Genomic DNA, 13,886 nt, shown 5'->3' on the forward strand with positions numbered 1-13,886 from the left:
TTCCAATGTATCATGATGAGGATTGAAGTTAGCTTTGAGTTAGGTGATGGATATAAGCAGCGCAGATCACCATTGAGCCAACATGGCGCCCAGTAGTGATGCGCGGGTTGACTCACAACCCGTACGTTGGTCGGGTTCGGATAAGCTTACCTAGGCAAGTAATAACTTAGAGAAACACTGCGGGAAGTAGTCCATCCTCCACCTTCTCTTCCCCTCCATCACTCTCTCTCTCTCAAACACACACACACAGCGGCGCAGACACACACACACACACACACACACACACTTGGTGTGCTTAGTCCTTGTGTCTGTCCTTGGCCCAGTCCTGACAATTGTGCCACTAATGCATAAAACTAAAAGGTAAAACTCACATTTGTGCAGGTTGGGGTGGTGCAGATTGACTCTCATAACGGGTCCAGTGAGTGCGGGTTTTAAAAAATCCTGACCTGTCCACCAAAAATCTGTCTTAGTCCAATTGCAACTATGTTAGAAATGCAAAAAAAACGGGTTGTTGTTGTCAAGAAATTTTGATAGTTTTGTTGGCCTGACTAGAGGCCTGAGAATCTAAAGCTGTGCTGTTAGCTTTTTGTTTCGTTCTACTCAGGAGTACCACATAATACTTCTCCACCAGAGGTTCAGTCTCTTGGTGCAAATATCTGTTATAAAGCTGCTAGGGTAAGTTGAGTGTTATAGACATGTCTCCTCGCTCCACGCTAAGCTTTGGCTAGAAGTTTGAAGTGGGAGTCACACCATCTCCCTCTGTTTTCACATCGGACAAATGTACACTTTCATGTGAGATGCATTATCCTGCTCATCCATAACAGCAATTTATCGTAATGTTTCCAAAATAAATGTCCTATTTTTTACCCAAAGAGTTACTTGACAAACAGCAGAGCAAATGTACTTTAGTGTTACCAGCCAGCGTTCTGTTATGTTTCATTTCCCTGTGAATACAAGTTATAATAGGGAGCAGAGTCCGAAAGGAAAGAAATAGGATTCAGACGGTAATTAAAAATACCTCACAGGAGTTCTGCGATATCATAAACCTGACTGAATGCGTCTGTTTTCTTAGCCTATTACCAGCTGCTCCTGCTCACCATCTGATGCCCCAGGCTATTCCGTTACAATCTGCCCTTAGGCTTGGCTTCCTTGATGCTACTCTCCCTCTTTTGCCCAAACACGGTTCTTAGTACCGAAACGTTACGAAGAATCAACAAACACTGTGAACAGAGAGCTTTCCCTTTATATTTGATCCTGTATACAGTAACAGGTATAATGAGGAACAAAGCAGTTAACGTCATCAGCCTGTGGCATCCAGATCTGGTAGTGAAGTTCCCCGAGTGTGTCTGTCTTGACACCGTGCCGTCGACAATACTCACTTGCTTTTCACTACCATGGTAACTGTGTCGGGCTATGAGAAAGCAGTGACAGATTGTGTGTGAAGCGCCATGTGATGCGATATGAAGATGTGAGACCTTTGTCACTTATCAGGAACAACCCCCGACATCCCAGTGTACTCAGAGTTACTGACGTTTGACATGGAAATAACTCATGAAGCTGTTTATTGTGATACTTACAAATAGTTTGTCAGCAGCCCAAAAAAAAATGTATTTTCATATACTGCTTAAATACAACAGCAGATACTTGTTAGGGCGTTTTGTTTAAAAACTGATCTGACACATCACAATACTGAATGTATCAGCACATTTTCACAACGCCTGCTCTTGCGATACAATGTCCGCTCAATGCAACTATAGAATCAATAAACTTTTTCATCATGTATTCATCAGGTTAGTAAAGATGTTTTATAGTTTTAAACATAACATGTAGCTAAAAGTCCTCCTAATACTTCCTCTTCTCCACACTTTTAAACTTTTGAATAATAGCATGCAGTGCTTTCTTATGCTCCAAATATATTTTTTATTTCGCGAAAGTCTGGAGTCATGCAGCGAGGGTTTAATGGGCACAAAATGAGAATGACAACAATTCATATTTCCCATTTTCTTTTTGACAAACAAGCTTCACTCGTAAGACATTAATCTTGAATCTGAAATATATTCTCCGCTTTTATTTGAACAATATCATCCTCTCCCAAAGTACACTTCTTATTTCTCGAAGTAAAGCACTTCGAGAAATAAGAAGTGTACTCGAAGTAAAAGCACTCTCGAAGTAAATTACTCGAAGTAAAGCACTCTCTGCCATCATTGTCTGTGGGCGATGAGGTTCTTCCCCTAACAAGGCAGCACATTCAGCCTGATCTGTTACGCATCAGGTTGTCTGATGACTCCAGTGCTGTCGTTTAAGCCCCCCGGGTTATTATTAGCTGCCTCAGTACTCCTTTTTAAGGCACAATTTTTAAGAATAAGGCCATTTACAGAACAGAGCGAGATCAAGGGTTACCCTGGGTTTACTTTTTTCCAGTTTGGTAAACCCTTCTGCTGGTGTGTGGAGTCATCGCTGCACCTAATTAAAGGATATATCAGACATGTGACCAAAGACAGAATCTCCTTGCTGGGGGAGCTGTGGAAACTGTTCTCTTTTTTTTTTTCCTTTCTTTGACTCATGCCTATCCCCAGTCCAGTTAGATTGGAGTCAGATGAATTTATATCTTTGTCTGAAGCTTCTTACGACATGGAAAATAGTTATAGTAAGAATAGTTATAGATGTTGAGTGACAACTACTCATCTCGTGAAATGTATCCAAAGATGGTCAAGAAGTCATGACTTTGTAAAATGCACAATAATGAGACACCAGGTCATTTTAGTTTTACATGTCAGAAACCCTTTATTTATCATGCTGTACTCTGCACCTTAACTCCTTTAGACTTTTCGTCAACACTTACAGTATTTCAAACAACTCCAAACTCTGCACCATCATCTAAAGTACTGACTCATACCAACAGCATTTGCTCCTCCCTACGTACATATACCACCCCCCCCCCCACACTCACATTACTTTTTCCTTTTCCTGCTTTATCATTTTCCACAACATTTCATCAAAACATCATCTTACCATCATATAAAAAGTTGAAATTGCACATGGTTGAAAACATTTCATATAAAGAGATTTTCTGCCCTTAAAAGAGTGGTTTTGATCCAAGCTTCTTATACAGTGTGAAATAACTTTTCCATTCAGCCAAATGGCAAAAAAACACAAAACGTGGCGATTAGAAAAGCAGTTTTGATACTTTGTTCTGAGCTAAATGTACCAACGAGTCCTGGATTTGTACTTTAGACTCAGGTAGGCATCCGAGTTGAGAAATCTGGGCCAAGAGTCTCTTTCCATCAGCAGGTAAACGTGTTTCTGGGCCTCATCGAAGCAGGAGAGGCTCGGCTTCTCCAAAGACTTCTTGATCTTCTCTTTAATGTGGTGATCAACATTGATCTAGAGAAGAAACAAAGAGAAAACTTCTAAATTGTGTTGAATACAGTGGGATTTGCACCGAATCTATCTGCCAAATACCTGTGGTACACTTCAACAATGTGATTCAAACAACTAGAAAACAAGACCCTCCAAACTAGTATTTTTTAACATCCCCCCAGGGGGCGATCAGAGAACGCCGAGAGGCACTGGAAGCAATATGTTTAAAAGGGGGGCCTTAAAGTTTTTCTCATCCAGAGTCCAGCCGAGTATCATGGCAGGTCTTGAAATGGATGACGGTTTGATGGGATACTACCGTAGCAGCAGAGCGCAGGTGTTTTGTCAAACTTGGCTTTGCTTCCTGACTGTATGTGTAACAATAATGACTACACTTGCTTTTTTCCTTTCCTTCTGACCTCATGAAAACCTAATATGTTGGAAAGTATTGAAGTGGGAACAATTCCCTTTGCTACAAACTGGACTTTTGACATTTGACAAAAGATGACATTACAGAGAGGTCTGTCTCCGTGTCAGACCTCTGAAAACAGTTGCAGCCGGCTAAAGACACACTCTGCCTGTGTGGGCGTGTTTATCTTGTGTGGATATAAATCTGACTACAGAGTCAATCATTACATTTTAGGGTTCAGACTTACTTCGGATAAATCTCCAGGAAATGAATTTGAGTCAATACGATGTCCCGAAAAGTCATGAAAACACGACTGTGTGTGATATTAACCCGTCTTGTGTCTTCTGTGTGTGTTTGTAAAGAAGTGTAGTAGTGCAGTACTTCACTGTGAATGAGCGTAGAATTATCTCCTTTTTTTCTACTGGATTCAGATTTCATCAAACGCTCTGAACAAAACCCCACCCCAGAGAATGCATCTTCACCTCAGTGACCAACACTCGCAGTAACAGTTGTGACATTTAGTAGATGCAATGATACTTTCCCCTGTTCTGGAATACACATGTGGGCTTTTGTAGTGTATATTTAGGTTTTTATTTATCATATTTAAGTGTGCTAAAAGCGAAGAATAGTTTACAGTATATTTTTTATTGTCTGCTGGCTATTCATCCAGCTCTGTCTCTTTCAACCATGAACCATCTACCCTTGTTATCACTGACCTCTCTGGAGGCCAAAGGCTGGATGAACTCCTGGTAGATCCCCTCTGCCTTCCAGTGAAGGTCTTCCGGTGAAGCAGTTGACTTAAAGTCTTCACATGCGAGCCAGAACTCAATGTTTTCGTCGCTGAACTCGGACTGCAGGAAGCTGCGGAATGCTGCTAAATATTCTGTAAAGAGGAAGATATTTAAATGATTCACTGTTTAGATATCATGAGAAAGTTTATGAGGCTAAATTTAGTTTTCGAAACAGAGATTAATGTTCATCGTGCATTTTATTATCTCAAAACAAGCACAACATTTTGTAACGCGTTACTTTTATCATGTAGCATTTTTTCCATAGTCGGTTGGAGTTTATGATCAGTCTGCCATCTGTAATAAAGAGATATTTCAGACTTAACTTTCATCTACTGAACAGCCGGAAAATAAAGATATCTATAATAGTGTCACGTACACTACCTGAGTTTTGAAGGATATGTCTCATCATTTATTCTTTGTCGTTTACGCCCACTTCGATTAAGAACAATATCAGGTCTGCAAAACAAATGAAGTTAAACTTTTACACAATTTTACAGTGTAAAAAAAAAAGTAAGCCTGTCCAGCTCGCTCAAACTATTACTCGCTCTTGCTTACCTTCTGGGCTGCTTCACATTTTGCATCAGCTCCTTAATTTCATGGAAACGAATCTTTGAAAAACGAAATTTTGGCATTTTCACATTCCTGGGAATGTCCTGTAAGGAGTTACAGTGGTCTGTTATGGTGTCTCTAAACAGCACTGTTCCCTACATGCCTTTACCCTTGCAGGGAAGGTGCGATACCTGTGACGCTGAGGGCCTGCTGGTGCACGCATCTAAATTCCTTTGGGTAAGCATACAGATGACTGCAGCTGCTTCAGTTACTGTTGACCCTGACTCACAGCTGTAAAATTCCAGTTTCTGTCTAGATACACTGAGACACACTGAGCCCAGAGGTGGACAGGGGCCTGCAAACATGGCGTTAATAAAGGGTGGGTATGTCCATCCATAAACCGTGAGACAAAATACAAAATACATTCCAGACCATTTCTACTGAGGCAGCTATTCTTTGAATATCTCCATTTGTAGGAAATAATATAGAAATTGAAGCTGTTCCTTAAATTTTCAGGTATTTATTAATTCACTAAATAGATATTTGTCTTATAACATGGGTACACGTATATCAGCACCATCACACTAATTGAAACTGACTGGTTTTGTGTGTGTTTTGGTGTGGGATATAGAGGGACTTCACATTTTTGCTTTGAGACAATTGCTGTGATTAAGGTTCTGATTTGAGGCAGGTGTCTGTGTCCGAGTGTGCCTCCACTCTGTGGTGTACATACACAGCTGTCTCTCGTTCTTCTGTGTTTCTCTGTGCAGAGGCCAAGGTCTGCTCCAAAGTCCTCAAGTAGAGTTGGGCTTCCTTAAGGTTGAAGTGTACTGCCAGCCGAACGGCTCAGAGCTGACTGCCATGGAATGACAAGTTATTAATAGCAGGGCTTAAGCCTTAAAGCAAGGGGAATTTCTGTGGACGGAGGGTTCATACAATTGTGAAATGAACTATTTGATGCAACTGACACAAATGACAAGTAATTATACAATCCTAAATTGTGCAAAAAGATAACTTGAAAAGGTCAAAATGATGGAAAAATGCATGATCCACTGACCATTTCCTCAGTCGGAAACCGTAGTCTGGTTATACTATCAAAGTCCAAGCACGTCTTTCAAAGCCATAAACAATATCCAATACAGCTGTCTTTCAAACTTCTCAACACTCCATTCGTCTATAAACAACATATATGTCATAATAGGTATACTGTTGTCAACTGTTTTTGAAAGATTGCAACGATGGTATGAAAGCAAAACCAATAGCCTTGCAGTGCTTTTATAAATGAATACGGTCATGTGCATTATTGGGATGACACTTTGCTGCATTATAAATACAAAATATAGGGTTCATTATGTGTGTACACATAAATATACAGCCATATCCTTGATACTCAATAGTTATAACAGAAACATGCAAGACAATTTGCCATAGACATGTAATTATCTATTTTGGAACCTTGAAAGAAGAGACTGAAAAGGATGGGAATCAAAAATGACTTAGACCGACGAACACATTCGCTACCCCCTTTCACCCAATATGTTTCAGGTGGGACTGTGGTGCCACTATTTCGCCCTGCTGTTCTGTATTAAAGGTACAGAAGGAATGGAGGGGCATGGTTGTTCTATAGCTGCTGTGTTGACTACGTTTAAATGGACACTAATATTCCACTATTATTCCGAATATGACAATATTCCTAATTCGATACAGGTCATGTCAAAAGCATAAACATTTGGATGTTCCAAAATAGGCCTTTTTTTTTAATGTAGCATCTTCCGATGAAGACCCTACATATGCTGATATTATTCAGGTTTCAGGAGCAGTATTTGGACACGCATACAGCACATTCAGAACATGTGTCTCAATTGGGGTTTTATCATAGCTTTCGACATATTTCAGAAAATGTGCACATAGAAATTGAAACATTCTTCGACTAAGAACAGTGCATGTAATAGCATTACAGGAAACAGGAAATTACTTAGGACGTTTCTATATATACTGATACCAAGCAAAGACAGTGCTTGTGTGTGTGTGTGTGTGTGTGTGTGTGTGTGTGTGTGTGTGTGTGTGTGTGTGTGTGTGTGTGTGTGTGTTTGGGTGGGGGTGTTAATGTGGGTGCTTTTCAGGATTCCCTCAGGGGTCTGACCATTTTGTTTGTGGTTAAGAGAATGCTGAAGTGAGTTTATTTCAAACTTTCCACACACGGACTACAGGAGCTGCAGTAGATGCATGTGCAAGGTCAGGGAGTTCTCAGCGGACAACGCCTTTAATGTTGAACGCTTGGTTGAACGGTAGTTTCATCAGGAACATGAGAAAGTTCAGAGAATGCAGAACTACATCAGCATTCACAGTGTCATGATCAAGCCATTGAGCTTGTGAAACAAACAAGAACAGCAGTGGGAGACTGCGTTTCATGGAACTAGCATTATCTTACCTAGCTACAGCTTGCTGTTTGTTTCAGCCTGCTATCTTAGTCTGAAATCAGTGACTTATTGTTTCAAAAATTACTCCGAATTTTGAGTGGTAAATCTGCCACAGTTATCATTGTAAACTGCATACAGCAACTTACCGAATAGTCAATTACCAACGCGAGACTGTGGTTTGGCTTATTTACAGTATAGCCTCTGTGATTCTGGAGATTGGGGCTACATTTCCCACAAATTTGGTACCATATGTCTCCCACTTCATGTAGATTTGTTTTCTCATTGGCTCCATTGAAGAACATGTTTACCCCTGCCAGAAATCCTGAAACCAAATCCCTTTTAGGATTATTTTTTGGGCAGAACATAGTTCCAGTGAAAAATGTTCACAGTGTGAGACTGTTTCAAGAAAGACAAGTTGCTTTGAGTTTTTTAGTGGTTCTTCTTCTGTTGTTACACTGCACTAAAGTGTAAATGTGGTGTGGCATTATTCCTATTCCTATATTCCTATATTCCTATTATCCCATTTTGCAAGTGGCCTGTCACCTTCCTTATGAAATATTCTTGTTAACTTGCAGCATGTTGGTTACTGTAGGTCAACTTTATGTTGTTTCTCAATGGAAATTAAATGCAAATAGAAACAAAGACTGGAAAGGAGAGCGGATAGAAACAACAAGCAGCTTATCTCAGTGATCCACATCTGTTGAGTCAAACTGTAAATTTAGACTGTACAGATTATTCCATCAATTTACTTTGGTGACCTTATTATCAGCTTTTTTTTGGGCTTGTGAACAGCTAAGCCATGCCTACTCATCACTTTTTGACACACGTTGCATTATGCCTCTCAGCTGTGAGCAGTTCAAGCAAACAGTGAAGCTCTCTTCTCAGATTGTTTCATTTTAAATAGTTTAGAGTCCTCCAGTAGTTATAATCTCTAGCATTTCACAAGAAAAAAGAAAGGATTTGAAAAATGAGTTCAGTGTAGCAGAGATATTTCTCTTCTTTGCTGTCTTGTTAATCATCTTGTGACTTCTCAGATGTATCTTGCTACCACATTCGGGGGCCCGGACCCCAAGGTTGAAAACACTACTTCTGAGGTCTGGTGCTTTCTGGTGTTCGACAATTTTTTTTTTGTCCAGATTTTAACCTACAAACAACCACCATTAAGATAAATGATGTTCCATTCAAATGTAAACAAGAACAAGCATGTATTGAATATATTCCTGATGGTTTCTATGCAGATGACAGTACTTGATCCAAAACTAAAAGTGATACAAATTAAAGAAATGAGGTTAAAATAGTCTCCATCAACCAGTACGGAATGAACTCAATCAAGCTGGACATTAAAAGAGGTTGGCCATCAATCATAGTTGCAAAATATGCAGCCACTAGCCAGAAAACCTGAACTAAACGGACAGACTCTTGAATAAAAGATGAATGGCTGAATCATCACCTCTCATCTCTGTGTGGGTTGATTTCCTCTTGTACGGTCATTGACACAGAGGTGGAAAATAGCTGATTACTAACACCGACAGCAGATTGAGACTGAGAGAACAATAAGTATCACTTAACAGCAAAGTGTGCTTCTCTCAATACTACCCTATATCATCTGACTCTCTGTGAACTTGGCATAACGTTGGGAATGAAAACACTTGAATGGTCACTGGGTCAATTGGACAGCAAGCCTACATAGCACTTAACACTGGAAACAAACAGAATTTTGTTTGAACATTTTCTCCTGTATGTCAATCATATTTAGGATTTATTCATTTTTGTAAAACTCTTGTGACATCCATAGTTTATAAATGTAGTAACATTACAGAGTTCTTAGCTACCAGTCCAATGATGGCTGACAATGATATCATGAGATCTTAACAGAAGTACTACATACTGTATCTGTTTATACCTGGTTTACTGATGATAAGGCCAACAGCTTAGCCCCCATACACTATTGTCTCTGTATCATATGAATTAGAGGAAAACTCAGATAAGTTTTTCTAAAAATCGTGAAGCAGTCCATTTTTCCTTGTCCAGTGATTTTCGTAGGGATTACTATTTCGAATGTGTTAACAGTGTTTTTCTCATACAGTCACGACAAAAGCCGCTTAGGATTTAGAAAATCTTTCTTCTTCTTCTTAGGGACTTTTCTGGTGGATAAATCTCCGGGCTTTAGTATCTTAACACTGTATAAAGATATGACTTACAGCTAACAAGAACACAAAGCTAGCTAGCTCTTTTTTGAAACATCTATTTCCTTCAATCTGTTTTGATAAAACTAGTTGACCGAGGAGCACTCGGTTAACTTCAGTGGTGTTAGCTTTTGGCAGAAGACCTAATGTCCAAGTAGATGGCTGTACTAAAAGTGAATAAAAAAAAATTACCTTCTGTTTTCAGCGTAACTTCTTAAATCTTAGCGAGGCTAAACACATCAAACCTACCTTTGTACTGCACTTATTATCAACTTTAATTGCAAGTAAAGTTTGGTCAGTAGTTGAAGAAATGTAGATGTTCAAACTATTATTCTGAACATTTACGACTCCTTGTTGGCATCATCTGCTGATAAAGACTGTGGGATATGGTGGAAAAATCCAGAACAACCAATTAAGTCAAAACTTAGTTTGGTCAACTGCTTTTTCCAAAGTCAAGAATGACCTGCCAGTGACTAACAGGAGGACACATCTTTTCATTCTCATTTCGCCACTGACAGCAAACTATCCAACCTCATATCTTTATATTCAGAATTTAGCCGTCGACCTCTGGCAGTATCTATTTGGTGTGATTCAGCAGTGTGTTCACAACACCAGAATTCCCCCTGATTAACAGTATTAACCCACTTTCATCAGGCTACTCTATCTCACCAACTTCAGGATGCTTTCAGAGGATCTGTTTTGACATCAGCATTACAAAATATTGGAAAATCATGAAGTATTTCATCAGACAAGGCCTTGCTGATTGACAGGAAGTGTGCTTTGCGAGATGTGAACGTTGACAGCAGCAATAATGTCCTGCAAGGCAACTGAAGACCATAGAGAAGTATGACACTTTCAATTCTGTTTGATTTGTTACTAGTGTACCTCTTAGCTCCACTGTACAAACACATTATAGGTTAGCAAATAATAAACAAGCTGTGTGATCACATTCAGGCAGGCTTAACGGCTTATTGTGTGTGTTCTGTACTTGTTTATCTGGGCAGTGAGGTTGTAAATGTAATGTAACCGACTCATCAGTTATCTTCTATCAAACCAAGGGCAGACTGAACTGAAGTTGGCATCGCCGATTGTGTTTGTGAGTCAGGTAAATCGAGACAACGGTCTCTGCGATCTGAGTCATCGTACACACACAAGAGGCCTTTTAAAAAGCCACATACTATACTGTAGGTGGTAGTCTCTCTGAAGAGATGGCGTAAGGACACTTAACTTCCAGAGTCTGTGTTTACTAATAGACATTGTTTCTGCAAACCATCATTAATGATGATAAACCCCAAATAAATTTGGTCCCCGGAATAATGAAGTACTTGAGCTCCCATCATGCTCTCGGTCACGCATGGAAGTGCTGCTGTTGCAGTGAGAGGTGGAGGCACCGCACACACAGCAAAGGCTGTTGATCTTGCTGAGGTTTCATGTGGAATACTAGCGACAGCAATTAGTCTGTGTCAGGTTGACTCAGTTTGGTGTCTGAAATTAGATATTTCCATCACGCTGGGCATGTGTAAGTGATACGTGTAAGAGAGTGACCAGCTGAAGGGGAGGGAGCGAGGACTCACACTAGTCTGTTCTACATTAAGGCATCGCATTTCTACTATACAGTGAATGGGAAGGAATTTTGTTGTGCTTTTATTTTTTTGTACTATAGTAGCCAAACCCATCTCACACCAAAGAAATTAAAAGAAGAGCGGTCCACTGTAGTGCCGTAAACAAGTGTCTGGTTGAAAAATGAATCATGTGCAGTCCTTGTCTAGGTTTTTGTTCCTCACAGATGAGAGGTCTGATGAGGGATGGCTGTGTTACAATATGAAGTATTTTGTTCTCACATATGGTTTATGGTAAATGCTCATAAATACACTCTGTAAGATCACATTCATTGTGAGTGTTTACTCCCAAGGTTGACAATTCAGCAATGGAGAAGGGTTTTATGAGCATTGAGCAGATGGATTTCTAGTGTCCATTTCTCCAGTAGAGTTTCATAATCTTGTAGCTTTGACGTTTATTAAAGCTATTGTTGTGGCCTAAATCTACACTGAGACATTTTATTTTGGAGATTCCGTTGTTTGCGATTGTTACACGACAAGAGGAAGCAGCCAAACCAAACAAAAATTGCATCTCAAGCATACAAACGGTGATATGAAAGTGACGTGAAAGCAGAAATGTTTTTTAAAATGTAACTATTGAACATTATGCATAGTATTAGCCGCTGTATGTAGATGTCTTCAAGTCTTCGAAATAGCACCGTCTTCTAAGATCCAATCTCTACTTTCGAACATCGTTTCTTTTCCCTGAAGTGATTCTCTTGGTCATCCATTTTTGAAGTTACAGAGAACCATCGCTGTCCACACAGACTGACAGGGCGAGGAATCAGTGTTGCAAGTGTTTCACCAGAAGACTCTGTGGAAGTGAAACAGCCTTTGGTATCTGAGAGACATGAGGTCAGGGGAAGTCCAACTGACATGTTCCTATTATGCCGTACACTGTCCCCAGACAGAAGTGCTTCAACTGACACTTTAATTCTTGCTCTGTTTGTCAGCAAGAATCTTTAAGAAACTGCACTGACCACATTTTCCTGGTTTTATTAGTATAATAAAGGATGACATTTATGAAAATGTGTAAACCAATCATAAAACACAGAGTATGTGGATGAACAGCCCTAGCAAATATGAAAATCCTGTATCCAGAGCTCAAGGAGTTCTTGAAGCATTTTTCTGAATGACTAATTACAAATCAGTATATAATTAACTGATATGCATAATACTTATTTATGTAGGTTCACGTGTCAAAGACACAAACACAATGTTAAACCTGTAAAATATGGTTCCCTATGCTAGTTTCATTTCAGACTTTAGCACCTACACAGGTTATTAAACCTCCTGTACAGTTATGCTGTTTTCCAAATATGGCTTTTACTGTACTTTTGCTTAGACCAGACATCTGTCTCCATCTAGTGGTGATGTGTACGCACGCTCATAAATAGTATGCACTGTAAATAGTGAGTTAGAGCTCGGCAGGTTCAGAATGAGTCAAGGCTTAATTTCTGTTATCAAAGTTCACCAGAGGCCCCAAAGGCACCATTCATTTTCTCACTTGGTGTGTGGTAATTTGATTGAATGCATATCATCAAAATCAAGTTTACCTTATATTATGCTTATGAGCTGCATATTCAAGAAAGTATGTTTCCTCAAATGATTCACTGATACACAGTAAATATGGGGGGGAGTAGACATTAACTCAGTGGGAGAGATCAATGAGATTGTGCCTACTAAGCAGCATTCAGTGCATTTTGATGTCAGGTTATATAATTGCATCTATTTCTTTTCACTAACGATTAGTCTCTTAAACTTGAAATGTCAGTTAGTTATGAAAAACGCAAACTCCAAGAGCCCAAGGTGACATCTTACAATTGCATGTTTTGTACACTTAATGGTCCATTTGATTTAGCATGATGTCAAACAGATACAACAAGCAAGTCCTAACATTTGAGAAACAGGATACAGAAGATGTTTGGTAATCCTGATAAATGACTTCAACAATGAACCGATAATTGATTGACTTTCTTGTGGACATTTCTTGCAGACAAACAAATATACTGTTAACTTTCACGGTTTCTCACCAAAAGTCATTTTGTGTATCCTCAAGGTGTGACGGTCTCGGACAATGCATTTCCTTCCTCACAAACCTTTTGCAATGACATTTTTAGGTAAATATTTAGAATACTGCATTGTCTATGTTCCTTGTTTTAATTTTTCTTCCTCACATATGTTGTCTCTTGTGTGCATGTAAAATATAAACATACGATTGTCCCAAAGCTCCATAGCACTACTATTGGTCAAAGAACTACAAAAGGGTACCTTTAATTGACACATTATTTCAGCATTAGCTAAGGTATTCAGTATACTTCAGGATTGTGTGTCATTTTATGTGATAAGTGCATTGAACATATTTTCAGTATGTTCAATGATGAAAACAATGTAAAATATTCATTACAGAATCATACACTACGGCTGCAGGGTCTTTCACTTTCGTTCTCACACAAACACTCTCGCAGCACACTGGCTGGGAGTAAGCTGGAGGAGAAATACTGTTGGCTCCTTAGATCATAAGATAGTAGAGGAAAAAAAAAAAAAACCCACTCTTTCATCAGCACTTGAAGTCT

General features: G+C 39.4%; 1 protein-coding gene across 2 annotated transcripts; it reads right to left on the minus strand.

Moving 5' to 3' along the window:
* Positions 1–2,967: 2,967 nt before the first annotated feature.
* LOC116395683 (regulator of G-protein signaling 1-like) lies at positions 2,968–5,233 on the minus strand. Of its 2 annotated transcripts, XM_031869749.1 has the most exons (5): positions 5,113–5,233; positions 4,939–5,013; positions 4,796–4,851; positions 4,483–4,649; positions 2,968–3,384 (listed from the first exon to the last, which is right to left on the minus strand). In XM_031869749.1, exons 1-5 carry the CDS (start codon positions 5,187–5,189, stop codon positions 3,199–3,201), a joined length of 561 nt encoding a protein of 186 aa, XP_031725609.1. In that variant the 5' UTR covers positions 5,190–5,233; the 3' UTR covers positions 2,968–3,198. The 2 variants fall into 2 exon arrangements, with proteins under 2 accessions (XP_031725609.1, XP_031725610.1); XM_031869750.1 differs by lacking the exon at positions 5,113–5,233 and having other exon boundaries at positions 4,934–4,990.
* Between the last annotated feature and the right edge of the window lie 8,653 nt (positions 5,234–13,886).

This window comes from Anarrhichthys ocellatus, unplaced genomic scaffold, assembly GCF_004355925.1.
Source record: "Anarrhichthys ocellatus isolate YVR2014 unplaced genomic scaffold, GSC_Weel_1.0 scaffold48, whole genome shotgun sequence".
Lineage (NCBI taxonomy): Eukaryota > Metazoa > Chordata > Actinopteri > Perciformes > Anarhichadidae > Anarrhichthys > Anarrhichthys ocellatus.